This window comes from Equus quagga, chromosome 12, assembly GCF_021613505.1.
Source record: "Equus quagga isolate Etosha38 chromosome 12, UCLA_HA_Equagga_1.0, whole genome shotgun sequence".
Classification (NCBI taxonomy): domain Eukaryota; kingdom Metazoa; phylum Chordata; class Mammalia; order Perissodactyla; family Equidae; genus Equus; species Equus quagga.
Window position 1 is genome coordinate 38420207 of NC_060278.1, and position 12489 is coordinate 38432695.

Sequence of the window (12489 nt, forward strand, 5' to 3'; positions counted from 1 at the left end):
CTTCAATGAATCTAAAATTCAGTCTTGGGCTTTCTATGCTGGGGCAAGTGAGAAGCTATACTGGGACACTTAAGAAACAAAATAACATTCTTTATTTAGGAAAAAATCAGTAAATTAATATGGGAACACACCCACAACCTTGGTAGAAGAGGGAAGCAAAGGAAACGTAGACTTGAGTCAGCCAGGGTTGTGTTATAAGCCTCAATAAGAATCCCCTGTTAGTATTAGGATTGAAGATGTCTACTTCTACGATACTCAAAATGCCTTCAAAAGTATTTCCCTGAGTTTGTCTCCATAGAACCAGAAAAATTCAACGTTTTATTTAGCTGTGACTCGATTTTGTAAACGTGTAAAGATTTCGGTATGGAAAATTAGCATTAGCCTAAAACAGAGATGCCTATAACTTCCATTTGGGGTGGGGGAGTTCCAAAATGAAAAAACTTCTTTAAGGAAGGGATGCTAGAATAATACATACCTGGTATTCTTGGTTTCTCTCTCGGTTCTCAATTGCTTGAAAAAGCTCTTCACACACACTCGGAATGAGACCCTTGTTTGCACCAAACCCAATCATGGAATAGCTCTTTCCAGAGCCGGTCTGGCCATAGGCCAGGAGGGTAGCATTATAGCCTTGCCAAGCACTGTCCAGAATTCCCCCACCAAGATCACGGAAGACATCTCTCTGGAAAGAAGATGGCAGGCATCGTGTTCAGCTCAGGCTTTTCATAATACGCTTAAAATCTAATATTCTGGTTTAATGAATTCCACCTTCATTAGTATCATAGGACTGACTTGAAGTATAACTCAGATGCTGCCTTAGAACCAATGGAATAAAGCTGGAAACCAAAAAGAGATTTATCAATTTGGAAAACACTGATAATGGTGGATGACCATGGATCTTCCACTAGGTAGCAGCCATCAACAATGAATTTGCGTAATTTACAGACTTGCCCAAGCGTAGGCTAAAGTCTTTAAAATTCAGCAATTATGGTGCTGGCCCCGTGGCCAAGTGGTTAAGTTCACGCTCTCTGCTCCGGCAGCCCAGGATTTCTCCAGTTCGAAGCCTGGGATGCGGACATGGCACCACTCATCAAACCATGCTGAGGCGGCATCCCATATGCCACAACTAGAAGGACACACAACTGAAAAATACACAACTATGTACTGGGGAGCTTTGGGAGAAAAAGTAAAAAATAAAATCTTAAAAAAAAATTAAAAATAAATAAATAAAATTCAGCAATTGGACAAAAATTTCAAGGCATCAAGGGGCAGAAACAAGTCAGAGCGTTTTCTCCTTTTTCTTTACCCTTTAATCCAAACAGTAACAACACAAAATTCCCATGGTAATTTTAGCCCTGTGCTGTTGAACTCTTCTTTTTTCACAAGACCCGGCATTTCTGAAGCATTTCTCCAACACACACATATGCACGTGCACACTTTCTTTTTAAGTGGGAGACACAGGCGCTTGTGCCCACAATTGCTTGAAGGAGAGGGTGTGAGCTGGCTCTCTTGCTATCAGGGCCATGGCCATAGCCAGCAATAATTCTCTTATTTGAGGCTGTTTTAAAAGTACATTCTTCTCTACTCTCTAATAGCAATAAAACAGTAGTAAGCGTTACTCATTTGTTACAATATGTACATTTGTGTGATTTATATAATTTTTTATTTCTGAGAAAGATACAGATACCAACTTAGTGTGATTTATATAAGGACAGTAGATGCAACAAATTTTCTTAAATATTCATTTCTTATGAGAAAGGAATAAAAATTATTATATTACAAGTGTTAGGGGAGCTCCAGGCCTAAAACGTGGAATTTAACCAGTGGTTTCCCAGAACATTGTGGTCATACTTCTACCAGAAAAATGTATTTATATGACGACTATCTACGCTGCCTTAGGAGCTATTAGCTTAGTACAGTAACTAGTTTTGCTGTCTTTTCTTCTCTGTGCTAGCTAGAAATTTGGGGAAATATTTTTATTGTCAATTTTTATGGATTGAAAACTTCAAACAAGTAATACAGAACTTCATGAAATAAAATCCTGGAGAATAGAATCATTCTATAAATTTTGTTAGCTGTACAGTTTTTCTGTAGTTTTCCATCGAAATGTCTTTGAGGATCAATTATCTGTATATCAGATAAGCCAAGACATCATAGAACTACATTTCTAATTTCTTCCTACTCACCATCCTGTAATCAACTATGTGAAATGTGTCCCTACACTACAGTGTGTGAATTCCGCAGTATCTTAATAGGCGGTTAGCAAAAAATAGATGGTTATCGTCATTTGGGGATGAGAGGAAAAGCTGTTGACAAAGATAATCAGATTTCTTTACAGCGTAATTCTTGCATTCTTTTAAAACTATCTTTTTATAAACTGAGATAGAATTGACATATAACATTGTACTAATTTTTTTTTAATTCATAATTTTTTTCCTTCTTCTCCCCAAGGCCCCCAGTACATAGTTGAATATTCTGGTTGTGAGTGCCTCTCGTTGTGACATGTGGGACGCCGCCTCAGCATGGCCTGATGAGTGGTGCTAGGTCTGCGCCCAGGATCCAAACCAGGGAAACCCCAGGCCACCAAAGCAGAGTGCGTGCACAAACTTAACAACTTGGCCATGGGGCCAGCACCACGTTGTATTAATTTTAAGCATACAACATAATGATTTGATATATGTGTATTTTTGCAAATGATCACCACAATAAGTTTAATTAATATCCATCACCTCATATAGTTACAAATTATTTTTTCTTGTGATGAGAACTTTTAAGATCTACTTTCTTAGCAACTTTCACAGTATACTGTACAGTATGATTGACTATGGTCACCATGCTGTACATTGCATCCCCAGGACTGATTTATTTTATAGCTAGAAGTTTGGACCTTTTGACTCTCTTCACCCATTTCACCCACTCCCCACTCCCTGCTCTGGCAACTGCCAATCTGTTCTTTGTATCTAGGCTCTCCTTTCTTTTTAAATGTAAGTATAGTTGACAGACAATATTACATTAGTTTCAAGTGTAGAATCTCCTTTTTTTGTTTTTTGCTTTTAGATTCCATATATAAATGAGATCATACAGTATTTATCTGTCTATTTGACTAATTTCACTAAGCATAATGCCCTCAAGGTCCATCCATGTTGTCGCGAGTGGCAAGATTTTCTTCTTTTTTATGGCTGAATAATATTTCATTGTATATATATATATATATATATATATACACTACATTTCTTTATCTATTCATCCATCGATGGATGCTTAGGTTGTTTCCATGTCTTGGCTACTGTAAATAATGCTGCAGTGAACATGGGGGTGCAGATACCTTTTCAAGATAGTGATTTGGTTTTCTTCAGAAAAACACCTAGAAGTCGGATTGCTGGATCATATGGTAGTTTTATTTATTTATTTTTAATTTTTTCCTTCTTCTCCCCAAAGCCCCCCAGTACATAGTTGTATATTTTAGTTGTGGGTCCTTCTAATTGTGGCATGTGGGACGCCACCTCAGCATGGCCTGATGAGCGGTGCATAGGTCTGCAGCCGGGATCTGAACCAGCCAACCCCCGGGCCGCCAAAACAGAGCATGCAAGCTTAACCACTCGGCCACAAGGCTGGCCCCCTATTTTCAATTTTTTGAGCACCCTCCATACTGTTTTCCATAGTGGCTGCACCAATGCACTTTCCCACTAACAGTGCAGAAGGGCTCCACATCCTCTCCAACACTTCTCTTGTCTTTTTGGTAACAGCCATGCTAACAGGTGTGAGGAGACAGCTCATTGTGGTTTTGATTTGCATTTCCCTGATGATTAGTGACGTTGAGCACCTTTTTATGTACCTGTTGGCTATTTGTATGCCTTTTTTGGAAAAATGTCTACTTAGTCCCTCTGCCTATTTTTTAATCAGATTGTTTGGTATTTTTCTATTGAGTTGAATGAGTTCTTTATATATTTTGGATACTAACCCCTTATCAGGTATATGATTTGCAAATATTTTCTCCCATTCCATGTGTTGTTGATGGTTTCGTTTATGTACAGAAGTTTTTTGGTTTGATGTAGTCCCATTGGTTTATTTTTGCTTTTGGCGTCAAATCCAAAAAAATCATTGCCAAGACTGTTGTCTAAGAGTTTGTCACCTATGTTTTTTTCTGGGAGTTTTATGGTTTCAGGTTGGACGGTCAAGTCTTTAATCCATTTTGAGTTAATTTTTGTGAGTGGTGTAAGGAAGGGTCCAGTTTCATTGTTTTGCCTGCGGCTGTCTGGTTTTCCCAACACCATTTATTGAAAAGACTATCTTTTCCTCCTTGCATATATTTGGTCGCTTTGTTGTAAATTAATTGACCATATATACGTGGGTTTATTTCTCAGTTCTTCAGTCTGTTCCATTGATTGATGTGTCCACTTTTATGCCAATACTATGATGCTGTTTTGATTACTATAGCTTTGTAATATTGTTGGAAATCAGAAAGTGTGGCGCCTCCAGCTTTGTTCTTCTTTCTCAAGATTTCTTCAGCTATTTGGTGTCTTTTGTGGCCCCATACAAATTTTAGGATTTTTTGTTCTATTTCTGTGGAAAAATACCATTGGAATTTTGATAGGGACTGCATTGAATCTGTTGATTGCTTTGGGTGTTATGGACATTTTAACAATATTACTTCTTCCAAGCCATGAGCGCAGAATATCTTTCCATTTATTTGTGTCATCTTCAATTTTCTTCATCAATGTCATAGTTTTCAGTGTAGAGATCTTTCACCTCCTTGCTTAAATTTATTCCTTGGTATTTTATTCTTTTTGAAAAAAACTATCTTTATTGAAGTACAATTAATATTCATTAAATTCATTCATTTAAAGTATACAGTTTCATGAGTTTTGACATATGTGTTCGGCCATGTGATGACCACTACAATTAAGACTTTTTTTAATTTTTAATCATTTCGAGAAGTTCCTTTGTGCCACTTTGCACTCAGGCCCCTCCTCCATCTTTAGCCCCTGGCCATTAATGATTTACTTCCTGCAACTGTAGTTCCGTTTTTTCTAGAATTGCCATTTAACTGGACTTGTACAGTGTGTAGCCTTTTGTATATGATTCCTTTCACTTAGTATAATGCTTTGAGATTCATCTATGTTGCTGCATGTAATCATGAGTTCCTTTCACTGATGAATTATATTCTATTTTATAAATATATCACAATTTTATTAACCATTCACATGTTGATGGACATTTGAGTTTCTAGTTTGGGACTCTTACATATAAAGTTGCTATAGACATTTGCATACAGGTGTTTGTGAGGACGTATTTTTATTTCTCTTGGAATTGCTAGATTGTATGGTTAAGTATATGCTTAAATTTTAAAGAAACTGCCTGGTTTCTAAAATAACTGAAACTTTTTACATTGCCATAAGCCCTATATTCCAGTTGTTCCACATGCATATTATGAGGGACTGGCATTGGCCACCCCAAGATATGTCTCTTTGGCATGAGGATTATTTGGGGTTGGTTACTTTTAATAAACTCGGACAGGGAAGGAGGCTCTGAGGAGTGGAACTTGCTTACCCTTTGTTAAGAAACATTTACATTGTAAGGGAAATCTCCATCTGTAAAGTTGTCTCCCTCTCTACCAGGAACAAGGGGGATGACCTTATCTCTAGAAACTCCTGTCAATACAGAATGCAAGGACTTAAATCTGCATAATAATCTTATTCCTGTTTACTGTGTTTGTCTGGTAACCTCCTGTAACTGACTCCCCCCCAGTCGTTAGCTGAAGATGATATTTAAGGTGGTGGTTTCAGCCATTTTGGCGAGTTGCTCAGCTTGCCTGAGCTTCTCCCATGTATACACGTTATAAAGCTTTGTTTAATTTCTCCTGTTATTCTGTCTCATGTGAATTTAATTCATTCTCCGGCCAGAAGAACCCAGAGAGGGTAGAGGAAATGTCTTCCTCCCCTACACTATCAACACTTGGTATTATCAATTTTTAATTTTTGCCATTCTCATGGATGTGCAGTATTATCTCATTATGGTATTAATTTGCATTTCCCTAATGACTAATGAAGTTTTACATTTTTTCATTGGCTTTTGGTAATTTCTCTATCTTCTTTGGTAAAGCCTCTGACCAAATCTTTTGCCACTAAAAAAATTGTCTTTTTTCCCCTTTTTATTGTAGGAATTCATTAAATATTTTGGACACTTTATCAATATACGTTTTGCAAATATTTTCTTTGTGGCTTGCCTTTTCATGTTCTTACTGATATTTCTCAAAGAGCAAAAGCTGTTTTTTTTTAATGAGTCTCACTTATCAAATATTTTCTTCTATAGTTTGTGTCCTATCTAAGACATCTTTGCCAAATCTGAGATCATGAGAATTTCATCCTATCCTTTCTTTTAGAGGTTCTAGAATTTTATCTCTACTCATTAGGGCTGTGATCCGCTTTGAGTTCATTTTGTGCATGGTGTGAGGAAAGGATAAATGCTCATGTTTTTCCATACAGATCTCCAATATCTCCAGCACCACTCGTTGAAAGATTTTATTTTTGAAGAACTTTGTCACCTGTATTAGTTTGCTGCGGCTTCCATACAAATTACCACAAACTGGGTGACTGAAAACAACAGAAATGTATTCTCTCACAGCAATGGAGGCCAGAAATCTAAAATCAAGGTGTTGGCGAAGCCATGCTCTCTCTGCAGGCTCCAGGCAAGAATCCTTCCTAGGCTCCTCCTGGCTTCTGGTGGCTCCCAGCAGCCCTTGGTCCTCCTTGGCTTATAGCTGCATTACTCTAGCCTGCCTCCATGATCACGTGGCGTCTCCCCGTGTGTCTTTGTGCCCAAATTTCCCTCTTCTTACAAGAATTGGATTTGGGGCCCACTCTAATCCAGTATGGCCTTATCTAACTAATTACATCTGCAAATATCCTATTTCCAAAAAGGTCACATGCCGAGATTCTGAGTGGACGTAAATTTGGGGGGAACTCTTTTCAACCCATTATCAGACCTTTGTGAAGAAACAGTTGATGATATATGAAGATCCATTTCTGGACACTTTATTCTGTTCCATTGACCTATTTCGCTATCTTTTAGCCAATACCACGCTGTCTTGAATACTGTAGCTCTATAGTGGATTTTAAATTCTTCAACTTTATTCTGTTTCAAAATAATTTGGGCTATTCTAAGTCCTTTCCAATTCCATTTAAATTATTGAAATAGTGTATATTTCTACAAAAAATTACTGCTGGGATTTTGACTAGGATGGCTTTGAATCTATTGATCAATTTGACTTCTCAATAATATTCAGTCTTCTGACTCATTTAAGTTTTCCTTTCAGTAATGTTATAAAACTATAAAGTGTACAGCTTTTGCACATATTTTGTTAAATTTATCTTTAAAGTATTTCATGTTTTTGATGTTGTAAATATTTTTAAATTTCAACTTCCAGTTGTTCACTGCCAGCATAGAGAAATACTATTAATTTTTGTATATTGACCTTGCCAAACACATTTATTAACTATGGTAGCTTTTATTTTGTAGATTCCTTAGAGTTTTTTACATAGATAATCATGTTACCTGCAAATAGTTTTGCTTTTTCTTTTTCAATCTGCTTATCGTTTATTTCCTATTAATTGCCTTATTGCCCTGGCTAGGACCTGAAGTAAATATTGTATAGAAATGATGAAATTGGACCTCCTTGCCTTGTTCCCAACGTTAGGGGAACACATTTAGTGTTTCACCATCAAATGTGATGTTATGTATGTATTTTAGGGAAGTTCTATTTATAGGAAGCTCTCTCCTATTTTAAGTTTGCTGAGAGATTTTATCATGATTGGGTGTCCGATTTTGTCAAATACTTTCTCTGTATATGATCACGTATTTTTTTTCCTCCTGTATTCCATTCATTTGATCAATTACATTGATATTCAAATATTAAAACCGATCTTACATTCCCAGGAAAAGTCCCACTTGATAGAGATGTTTTAAAAATATATTGTGGGATTCTATTTGATAAAATTTTGTTAATTTTTGTGCCTATGTTCATGAGGGATATTGGTCTGTAGTGTTTTTGTAATATCTTTGGCTGGTTTTGGTGCAATAGCGGCCTCAAAAAGTGTATATTCTTCTTCTATCATTTGCAAGATTTTTAAAAAAATTTCTTTCCTTGGTAGAATTCACAGCAAAGGCATCTGGGCATAGAGTTTTCTTTGTGAGGAGATTTTTAACTATAAATTCAATTTCTTTAATAGATATAGGGCTACTTGAGTTATCAATTTCTTTTTATGTGAACTTCAATAGCTTATGTCCACTTTATCTGTGTCGTTAAATTTACTGGCATTAAGTTGTTCGTAATATTCCCTTATTATCTTTTTAGGTCTATAGGATCTGCAGTAATGTCCCTCTTTCATTTCTCATCTTGGTACCTTGTATCTTCCTTCCCTTGATCAGTTTGGCTAGAGGTTTATCAATTTTATTGATCTTTTCAAAGAACTAGCTTTTGGTTTCATTGATTTTTCTCTATTTTACTGTTTTACATTAATTACTGTTCTTATCTTCCTTATTTCTTCCTCTGCTTGCTTTGTGTTTAATTTGTGCTTCTTTTTCTAAATTCTTAAGTGGATGCCTAGAATGTTAATTTGAGATTTTTCTTCTGCAACAAAAATCATTTAATGCTATAACATTTCCACTAAGCCCTGGTTTAGCTGCCTCCCCTAAATTTTGATAGATGTTTTGATTTTCATTCACTTCAAAATATTTACTAATTTCCCTTGTGGTTTATTTCTTTTTTTTTCTCTCTCCCCAAAGCCCCAGTGCCTGGTCATATATCCTAGCTGTAAGTGCTTCAAGTTCTTCTACACGGGATGCCTCCACAGCATGGCTTGACGAGTGGTGTGTAGGTCCACGCCCAGGATCCGAACCGGCGAACCCTGGGCCACCGAAGCAGAGTGCGTGAAATTAACCACTTGGCCATGAGGCTGGCCCCCTGGTTATTTCTTGACCTATGGATTATTTAGCACTCTATTATTTTCTAAATAATTGTGGATTTTCCTAATATCTTTCTGTCATTTTTCTAGTTTAATTCCACTGTGGTCAGAGAACATACTTTGTATGATGTCAGTTATCTTACATTTTTTGAGACCAGTTTTATGATTTGGAATATGGTCTATAATAATGAAAGTTCCATGTTCATTTGAAGAGAATGTGTACTGCTGTGGTTGGGCTGGGGTAGCAGAAGTGTGCTATAATTGTCAATGAGGTTGATAGTGCTGTTCTGGTCTTCTATGTTACTATTGATTTTTGGTTATTTGTTCTATCCATTATTCAGAGAGGGATGATGAAATCACCAATCACAGTTGTAGATTTGTCTATTTCTCCTTCAATTTCTATCAGTTTCTGCTTTAGGTACTTTGAAGTTCGTTATTAAGTGCATCCCCCATTTAGGATGGTATGTCTTCTTAATGAATTGATTACTTTTTCATTATGAAATTTTCCTTGTTCTGAAGTTTCCTTTGTGTGATGTAAACATAGCCTCTGTGGTTTTCTTTTTCTTAGTGTTTACATGGTAGGTATCTATTTATATTTAAATTGGGTTTCTATAGACAGATAAGAGTTGGATCCTACTTTTCCTATCAAATATGATCATCTCTGATGTCTAATTGGCATGTTTATTTACATTTGAGATAATAATCGATAATAATCTCTCGATAATAATTGAGATAATAACTGGCAGTTAAATCTACTATCTTGCTATTTGCATTCTACTTATCTTGTGTACTCTTTGGTTTTTTCTCCCTCTTTTCCTGCCATATTTTGGATTGAGTTTTTCATAATTCCGTTTCCCTCAATTGACTCATTAGTTATATTCTGTTTGATTGATGTTTTTTATTATAGTTCTAGGATGGAGGTTCTGAAAGTGCATTCTGGGGTCCATGAGATCCTTTCAGTGAGTTTGTGAAGTCAGAAATATTGGCAGAGGGTATTTTTAGGGGTGGTTTAATAAGGTTATAATCTTTGGGCTGATCTTTTAGAGGCAAGCAGGCAGACAAGGAGAACAGAGAGAAAGCGTTGGGGGGATGATCAGAGCCTCAGGGACCAGTGGGGTCATCTAAGCACACAGGTCATTGGAGTCACAGAAGGAATGGGGGGAACAAAAAATACTTGAAGAAATGATGGTTGAAATTTTGCCAAATTTGATGAAAACTATAAACCCACAGATCTAAGAAGCTTAAGGGTCATTGAAATGACCACGTCTCCTTTGTACCCCATTGTATTCCATACATATTCTTATCACAGAATGTGTAACATTTGAATGCACTTATTTGGCTGTCTCCCCACACCAATTCATGAGCAACTTTAAGGCAGAACAGTGGATGGCACCTGACAAATATTCGATAAACACAAGTTCCCAAATGCTGAGTGCCTCACAAGTTTTCTTATTTTGCTTGTCTCAGAGAGACAAAATATAATTGACTTCACTGACATTCCTTTTTCAAAATGTCAGTACTTTGGGAAATCAACTGATTTGAGTGTCTAAAAAATTATATAGGCAATAGTTGCACTTTTAGACCTCATGTTTAGCATGAAAAAGGGATAAATTTAAAATCAGACTTTAATATGGAAGCATCTATTGTAGTGTGCTTGCATAACAAATTATTGTACTGTTATACCATTAACACTTGATAAAAAAAGAAAAAGAATAGTTGCTTGAAGTAGTATTGTAAAGAAATTTACCTGGCCTGCAAATTTACCACTAGGATCAGCTGAAATAAACACACCATCTTTATCCATTTGAAATCCACTGTGAGACCAATAGGCCAGGTCAAAAGTAAATGTCTTCACATGCTCTGGATTCTTAGGGTCTTGTATAGTGGTGGTGGTCCCAGAATGCATGGAAATCACACACTTGCTCCCAGAATTCTTCTCTCTCTACAGTCAAATCACAAATTCAGAGTCAATCAATATCGCTTTTCTCTGTCATCCAATTGTTTTGCAAGTCTTTATGCCTAGTAAGAAATTAAGCCAGGAACTTACCATTCATTCTCGTTGTTCTCTAATTATGTTATTCTCAGCAGCTGTTATGACAACAGTTGCTCTTATGCTCCCTCAGAATTTTTGAAAGGCTTGTCTCTAGTTGTATTAACTTTCTGAGAACAGCGCATCTAACAGCCAGCTACACTGATAGCAAAAACTACAGCTGTGAAGGCGGCGATCCACTCCCAGCAAGACAACACAAGGAGCAACACTGTCCTACGCCCTGCTGAAACCAGTGAAAATTGTCAATAAAAAAATGAAAATGAAAAAACAGCCATGTAAAGCCTCTGTCCTAAGGGGAAACAGCCAATAAAGAAATAGCTATTCAAGAAAATCTATCAAAATTTGGTAAAGTGTCACCGACTAATTGCCCTGAGGAGCTCAAGGGTGGGTTCGGAAGAAGTTAACTGTTTTTCCAAATGGCTTTTTTCCTTTTCTTATGTTAAGGAGATGCAGTCACCAACCACCCTGAACCAGACCCAGTCTCACCAGAGAGCTAAAGTCTGGGACCTTTGCCTTATTTCTAATGCTAAGATATCTCCAGGAGGAGCTTAGGCCTTGTTACCATAATCTGCAATGTGTGTGGAAGCATGTTTCCACCTGAGCCTGCGCGAGAGGATACTTACTTCTCCCTTTGAAATATTCATTCCCCATCCAAAATAAATGTCCCTGCTTCCCTTTGTTCGGGGACACCATGACTCCGGAAATGATTCCTCATCTTCTCTTATTTGCCACTGTGGGGGCCGGGAATTGGCCACCCCAAGATATGTCTTTTTGGCATGAGGATTATTTGGGGTTGGTTACTTTTAATAAACTCGGACAGGGAAGGAGGCTCTGAGGAGTGGAACTTGCTTACCCTTTGTTAAGAAACATTTACATTGTAAAGGAAATCTCCATCTGTAAAGATATCTCCCTCTCTACCAGGAAGAAGAAAGGAGATGACCTTATCTCTAGAAACTCCTATCAATACAGAATTCAAGGACTTAGATCTGCATAATAATCTTATTCCTGTTTACTGTGCTTGTCTGGTAACCTCCTGTAACTGACTCCCCCCACCCCCAACATCCTCCTTTGTCTTTAGCTGAAGATGATATTTAAGGTGGTGGCTTCAGCCATTTTGATGAGTTGCTCAGCTTGCCTCTCCCATGTATACATGTTATAAAGCTTTGTTTAATTTTCTCCTGCTATTCTCTCTTATGTGAATTTAATTCATTCTCCGGCCAGAAGAACCCAGAGAGGGTAGAGGAAATGTCTTCCTCTCCTACACCGCAAGTACACTTTACTTTGTGAGACAACTCCTTCTGGTGGAGAGTCTGATTTAACTCACCAGGAGGGAACCCACTTTGGTTTTGGTAACAAATCTGGTGCCCAACGTGGGGCTTACCCCTTTGTGGTGCTTATGCTGCTGGCTTGACATTGCTGCCCCCTCGGGAGACCCAGTGGCTGCACTGAGTGCTTTGCTTGGGGGCACTCTCAATGGAG

The 12489-nt window shown here is 37.4% G+C and overlaps 1 protein-coding gene across 1 annotated transcript in view; it reads right to left on the reverse strand.

Moving 5' to 3' along the window:
* The window catches only part of LOC124248155 (kinesin-like protein KIF28P), a 51462-nt gene extending 39038 nt beyond the window's left edge, over positions 1-12424 (reverse strand). The window contains exons 1-3 of the mRNA XM_046678009.1: positions 12392-12424; positions 10708-10902; positions 476-679 (exon numbers count right to left, since the gene is read on the reverse strand). Of these exons, the coding sequence (XP_046533965.1) occupies positions 476-679; positions 10708-10902; positions 12392-12424 (432 nt within the window). The remainder of the gene's footprint in view (positions 1-475; positions 680-10707; positions 10903-12391) is intronic.
* Positions 12425-12489: the final 65 nt, after the last annotated feature.